Below are 6,000 nucleotides of genomic sequence, written 5' to 3' on the forward strand. Positions count from 1 at the left end.
ACCAAAAATTTTGGTTTTCCCATAGTAATTTCCATATAAACTTCGAATGATTTGTGCCAAGTCAGTGACCATATGAGTTCAAATTTTGGGAGGCTAGTCAGGACCTGATTTAAAGCCGTTTGAGCACTGTGGAGCGAAAATTTCTAATTTTGCATCAGTCTAGTGCACATAGAAATAGTGTGCGATCATCCAGGATGGCTGTCCAAACCTGCTCCACATAGTTCCAAGAATCGTTCTCGATGGCCTTTCCCTCCACCGGTAGATTTACGGCTGTTGTTAGGTTTCCGATCGCAACGAAAGACCTCGTAGTCAGGACCGAAGACTTGACTGGAAAGCGTTCGAGAATCGAGCCAATTACATCGCAGCAACGATCCGATACAGCTAGGCGGTACTCTTCAACTTCCGAATTCATTCCACCGGCGTTTTGGTAGAAGAATCGAACGACTGTTCTCCCCGGAAATCACAGATACATCAGGCAATAACTGACCATCATCAAGTCTGATTGAATACTCGCCCCCTCTCCACATTCGACAGCAGCTGATCGCAGGACTGAGACGGAAGGATTGGGGGCTTCCATGGGGCTTTCTACGCCACGTTCCGAGTTCCCAGGATTAAGAGTTACAGAGGCATCATCACAATGACTAACATAGTCCGAATTGCTGAAAATTTGATCGGCTTTTTCTGGCAGTTAATAGTCAATATATTGATTGTAGGTACTTGCCTATATAAACAAGCTGGAAGACTTCTGATCCACATCCAGCTACAGGTCCAGGACGACTATGCTGAGCAACTGGGCTGAAGGAACCAGGAGCTTCCAAACGCGGTCTATTGTGCGTCCCGGCGATGAATTAGGATTGTTCGAACAGTAAAGCGGATGTTGTAAATTAGCAGTATCAGAAGTGCTTCTCAAAAGGAAACAGCCGGCAGATGCTTGAGAAGTTGCACTATTCCGTTTTCCTACCAAAATAATGATTAAAGAACCAAAAGTTTCCTACGTGAAGTGTGTCTATGTCAGACCAGATAACATGGCACCTTTTGCTACTACAGCCCTACTAACTTGATCTGCCAAGCCTCATCCTTAAACATAACACTACGCTACACCTACATCCGCTTCTGTCTTCTACATGCAACGCCAGCAAGCGGCATCAAATTGGCTCACCGGATCCAGACGTCAACCAGGATTGCGGCGACACTGATGTGGCCCTTACGAAGGCACAGGAGTAAGCACGAATTGTGGAAATGCTGGTTACCATCGCCGCTACTAGGCCAACGCCGTTGACGCCTTCTGCGGCCTCCTTCACGCACTGGTTCGATCTCGGCTGGACGTTGACCCCTTCCCACGACGGCTGTGCGGACAGCACGTGTCCCGGTCGTCGACCTATCGGCTGACCCCCGGATTTTAATTGTGTCCAGGCTCTACCGTCGGTATGGCGTGCGCCGGTCGCTGGACTCGTTCGGGGTGACAGCTATCGAGACGGGAAAAAGAAGCCCTACATAAAAGTGCGGTTAGTGTCACGCTTTTTGAGCTCCATGAGCAGGAAGAGCATACCTCTTGTTGAGGCTTCCTTTGTTTCCTCCACGTTGGTCGGGAACCAAACGATGAGGCCTTGTGTATGTCGTGCCAGTCTTCCCAGTAGAAATATTGGTTTATTGGTCAATCAAAGCCACTTAATTTGTGCCATTTTTGGTTACCTTTTTGCCAACTCGCCCTTGCGGTGCTCCACATTTTCGTCTGCTATCGGGTTGGTGCGGCGACGTGGCTCTTATGTTGCTCGGGAACTGCAGTGAAATAACCCGTTCTCAACAGACTTTCCACTTTCAATCGGATTAATGTGGCTCCGCCGATCTTCCGGAGCCCTGCAAGCGGACGCCGCCCGTTGGTTTTCGGCGCACGCCCACGTTGGTGGTCTGTTACTACCCTGCACTTTCACTGTGGGCCATACAAATTTTCACCGCGAACCGACGACTTTCACTGCCACCACGTTGGGCCACCAAATCAAGACTGTTCTGTTCCTCTTCGTTTTCTTCTTTCCCTTTTTCAGCGGAAACCATCTCGGTTCGCCTTCTTTCGATGCGTCAGTAGAAGACAGTGACAGTGACGTTGACTAATTTCTCTTTCTTGCCAATCTTGATAATGGCTGCGTTCTTTTTACTTCTATGTTAGCTTACACTCTAAAGGTTTTTTATTTGATTTAGAGTTAAATTTTGAACTGTAAACTGTAACTAATGTATGCATACTTGCCTGAAGACGATGACTGGGACACCCCACCACCGAACTCGACCGAAGGTTCAGAACGACGATGATGGCAGGAAACAGCTAACGCAACTGGATCAAGTGGTTCGAGGTCTCCCATAATGCGACGGGCAGTGTGTTCTGGTTTACAGCGTTCCAATTCACAACGCGGCATCCAATTCTGAATCAGCATACTGGGTCTAGCCCGAAAATGGAAGTTGAGAGCTCGGAAGGTCCCGGAACAGGAGAGATCGTGATGGTAGGCGTGTTCAAACGAAACATCCACATGTTTTTTTAACCGTCTTCAAATTCATGCCATGTATCCGATGTAAGAGCAACTTCACGTAGTTTGGGAGCCAATCCGACTTTGTACGAGATGAATCTCATACAGCTGATGTCGGATCCTTTTTTAACTAGCAGCACAACCTTAATCGGATCTTCGCATTGTACCGAGGGGGGGGCGACTCTATCTACGATGCAGGAAAGATTGTGTTTTACTGTGGCCAGCTGCGCGCACGCTGAGTAGATAGAAAGAAGATTGATAACGATTCTGATGATTTCCTGCAAAAAGACAATGTGCGATGCAAGTAGATGCGAGAAATGGAAGAAGATTATTCGAAGATTTATTCGCTACTGTGTTACCTGACTTATAACGAATATACGTTGTATACGAGTACCCCGAATACAAAGTATAGTTCGTCTAATTTTACATTGCAAATGCTCTGAAAAATTAGACGAGTCATACGTTGTATTCGGGGTTCTCGTATACAACGTATATTCGTTATAAGTCAGGTAACACAGTAGTGTGAGATTTTTTAAGCATCTACAATTGAGATGCAAATGTGTCGCTCCTCTCGTAAAAACTTCCATTTGCAATAGTTTATAAAATCGAATTGTAGCTGTGCAGCATTTCAATGTGTACAAATCCGACCCACGCATACCACACCAAATAGGAAAGCTTCAATCCAGACTTAACCATAGAATTCATTCATATCTCTGTTTGTAGGTACCTACCAACCTATACATAAGTATGAGAATTCATTCATACCAACAACACTGACTCAATGTGCCTGGTTAGGTTCAGTCGTCAGTACGCTCAAAGTTGTCGGACCGCGCAGTTAGACTCCACCTGAACACTGTTATAGACGTTGCTGAGGGAAAGCTGAGACTGTGTTGTGTTATGGTGTGATAACGGTGCTTCTCTAATCCATCATCGTAGTCACCACCTTTTCGTTCTGATCCATTTTTTTAAATTTAACGTAACTGATAATATCGATGTCCATACGCCAAAGTGAGTCAACAATCTCAAAGCAGTAGGTGGCCTCGCTTCTGCCTTGTTAGGGGATTTTACGTGGCGATAGGTGGGGAAAAACTATGCAAGTGTTGCAATGTTTACACAATGGCAGCGAAAGCAGCACCAGAAGATGATCTACATTCTGGTTCAAATATTAACGACTGTATGGGCAGTAAATAGCCAGCAGCAGCAGCAGCTTCAGGTAAGTTAGGAGAAAGGAAACCATTCATCACTCACCAGACAATAATGAAAATTGAAATAACACCTCTTTATTATTACCCTTTGCAGGTACTAGCCGAGGTGCCGAATGTTAGCGGAACTAACCTGCGGAACAGTGGATACGGTAATTGGCTCCGTTGGATTGTTTTTCTGAATGGCTTGGCACTTATTAGTTTATTTTATTTTTTTTAGAATACCAATATGTGGAGGATTGGCCAAAGCTAAGTAGGAAGCTAGGATCCGTCTCGGCGGTTGCTTTCGACCTTCGAGGGAACGTGGTCGTCTTCCATCGTGGATCGCACGTGTGGAACATTTCGTCGTTTGACCAGAAAAATCGATACACCTATGTTGAGACTGGCCCGATCAATGAGTCCACGCTTCTGAGCTTCGAAAGTGCGGGCGGTGATCTACTAAACGAATGGGGTGCTAATTTGTGAGTATCAACGTTATTCGAACTGAAAAGGGACATCTATTATCACATTACACCTTCTCTAATTTTAGCTTCTACATGCCCCATGGCCTCACGATCGATAAGAGCAATAATTACTGGCTGACGGATGTCGCCCTGCATCAGGTTTTCAAATTCGATTTGTCTGTTTCCAGCAGCGAACCGGTTCTGACGCTTGGCGAGCGCTTCGAACCTGGAACCGGCTCGTCCAGTTTCTGCAAGCCCACCTCGGTGGCAGTTCTAGACAATGGAGATTTCTTCGTAGCCGATGGCTATTGTAATGGAAGAATCATGAAATTCTCTTCCGATGGTCAGTTGATTCTCAATTGGGGGAAGAATTCGTTCGTCCTAACCAGAACGTTCATCCTCCCGCCGGGTCCAGTGCCGGAGAACTTCCTCGCTATACCGCATGCTTTGACCTACTTGGAAGACAGGGAACTCATTTGCGTAGCCGATCGCGAGCAAGGCAGAATCCAGTGCTTCCACGGTCAAAACGGAACATTCCATTCGATGTATAGCAACACCCAGATAGGCAGTCGGCTATTCAGCATCAAGTACCTCCCTCTGGACGGCGGTCTGTTCTTCATGATCAATGGGCCACAGTTCACGACCTCGGAACCGATCAATGGACTGATCATGTCGATGAACAACAGCGAAATAGTGGGTCGATTCTACCCCGACACGAATCCACAGAACGCTTTCAACAATCCTCACGAACTGGCAGTCAGCGCTGATGGTGGTCAGATCTACGTAGCTGAATTACTACCTACCAAAGTTCATAAATTCAAACGAAAAGGTCAGGTACCGAAAGTCATAAAATCGTTGGAGCATTACCGGTTTCCACCGTCTCCACCGATGGTGGCCGATACGCTCTATGCCAGCAGTCTGACGATAGTGTCCATCGTGGCCAGTCTGCTGGGAACCAGCTGCTTGATTCTTTGCGTATCACGAACGATGTGCTTCAAGTCGGGCGGTGGTTCCGGACGGAGATCACGATTCTCCACTGCCAGTGAGAACATTGCACTGCATCGCATGGGTCGAGAGGATGAAGAACGGGGGGAGGCGCAGTGAGGACTTTAAAATGTTTTTTTTAGTACAACTAATGCAACAGAGACAACATCACACATTCCGTCCTTGAGCAACCTGCTAAACCGCATCTGTGATGACCGATAAGGGACTTAAAGCGAAGAATTTTATTTATTAACGGACGAACATAAATAGCCAGCTTACTGGATTGAAAATCTTACAATATACTGGTCAGAACTACTTCTGTCTAAGCGTACCAAAAGCGTCAAACTTGTATTGGATAATTTTCCGAAATTCCATAACAAATGTATACAACCATCAAGAGCAACAACAATCAATGCTGTTGTTGTTGTCCAACGATGCAGACCAGTTATTTGCCTGTCAATCTTTGGTTGTTGCCGAGCTTCCTTTTAGGGCAAAAAAATCATCCGAAACCACTCCATCTTACATTTTGAGCACTTGTTTTTTATGCCTGTGCTTACATTTGGAACACTTGTTTTTTAGTCTTCTTCCGGCATGATGCTTCCTTTCCTTTCCATTACTTCACCTATTCCATCCATCCGCTGGTGTTTGAGACGACCATCACATCGTCGACTTAAACCGCCACAAAAAATAAAGCTATGTACCGTATGCGTGATAATGTTTGCACCATTGAGCAATGTCAAGATTAAAAAAAATCTCAAAAATTTTGTTTTCGAGTTTTTTTTTATTTATTCAAAGGGGGGATGTTTCTCAGAGTCTTGTTAACCATCGATCGAGTTTCCACTTGCTGCAATTACG

At 45.7% G+C, this 6,000-nt stretch overlaps 1 protein-coding gene across 2 annotated transcripts; it reads left to right on the top strand.

Annotated features, from left to right (window-relative positions):
* Positions 1 to 3,403: 3,403 nt before the first annotated feature.
* On the top strand, positions 3,404 to 5,311 carry Pal1 (Peptidyl-alpha-hydroxyglycine-alpha-amidating lyase 1). Of its 2 annotated transcripts, none has more exons than XM_065236990.1 (4): positions 3,404 to 3,729; positions 3,816 to 3,870; positions 3,939 to 4,179; positions 4,248 to 5,311. In XM_065236990.1, the coding sequence occupies exons 1-4, from the start codon at positions 3,622 to 3,624 to the stop codon at positions 5,263 to 5,265; spliced, it is 1,422 nt and encodes a 473-aa protein (XP_065093062.1). In that variant the 5' UTR covers positions 3,404 to 3,621; the 3' UTR covers positions 5,266 to 5,311. The 2 variants fall into 2 exon arrangements, with proteins under 2 accessions (XP_065093062.1, XP_065093063.1); XM_065236991.1 differs by having other exon boundaries at positions 3,406 to 3,733; positions 3,823 to 3,870.
* The last annotated feature ends 689 nt before the right edge of the window (positions 5,312 to 6,000 follow it).

The sequence above is a fragment of the Ochlerotatus camptorhynchus genome, unplaced genomic scaffold, assembly GCF_037179485.1.
Source record: "Ochlerotatus camptorhynchus isolate MF236.1 unplaced genomic scaffold, CSIRO-AGI_Acam_v1.1 ptg000577l, whole genome shotgun sequence".
NCBI lineage: Eukaryota > Metazoa > Arthropoda > Insecta > Diptera > Culicidae > Ochlerotatus > Ochlerotatus camptorhynchus.

Excerpts from the sequence above, each read along its gene's own strand:
- Pal1 (XM_065236990.1), top strand. The coding sequence starts at position 3,622 with ATGTTTACACAATGGCAGCGAAAGCAGCACCAGAAGATGATCTACATT. Across the intron at positions 3,730-3,815 it reads AGCAGCAGCAGCAGCTTCAG|GTACTAGCCGAGGTGCCGAA; the intron begins GTAAGTTAGGAG and ends TACCCTTTGCAG. Across the intron at positions 3,871-3,938 it reads CCTGCGGAACAGTGGATACG|AATACCAATATGTGGAGGAT; the intron begins GTAATTGGCTCC and ends TATTTTTTTTAG.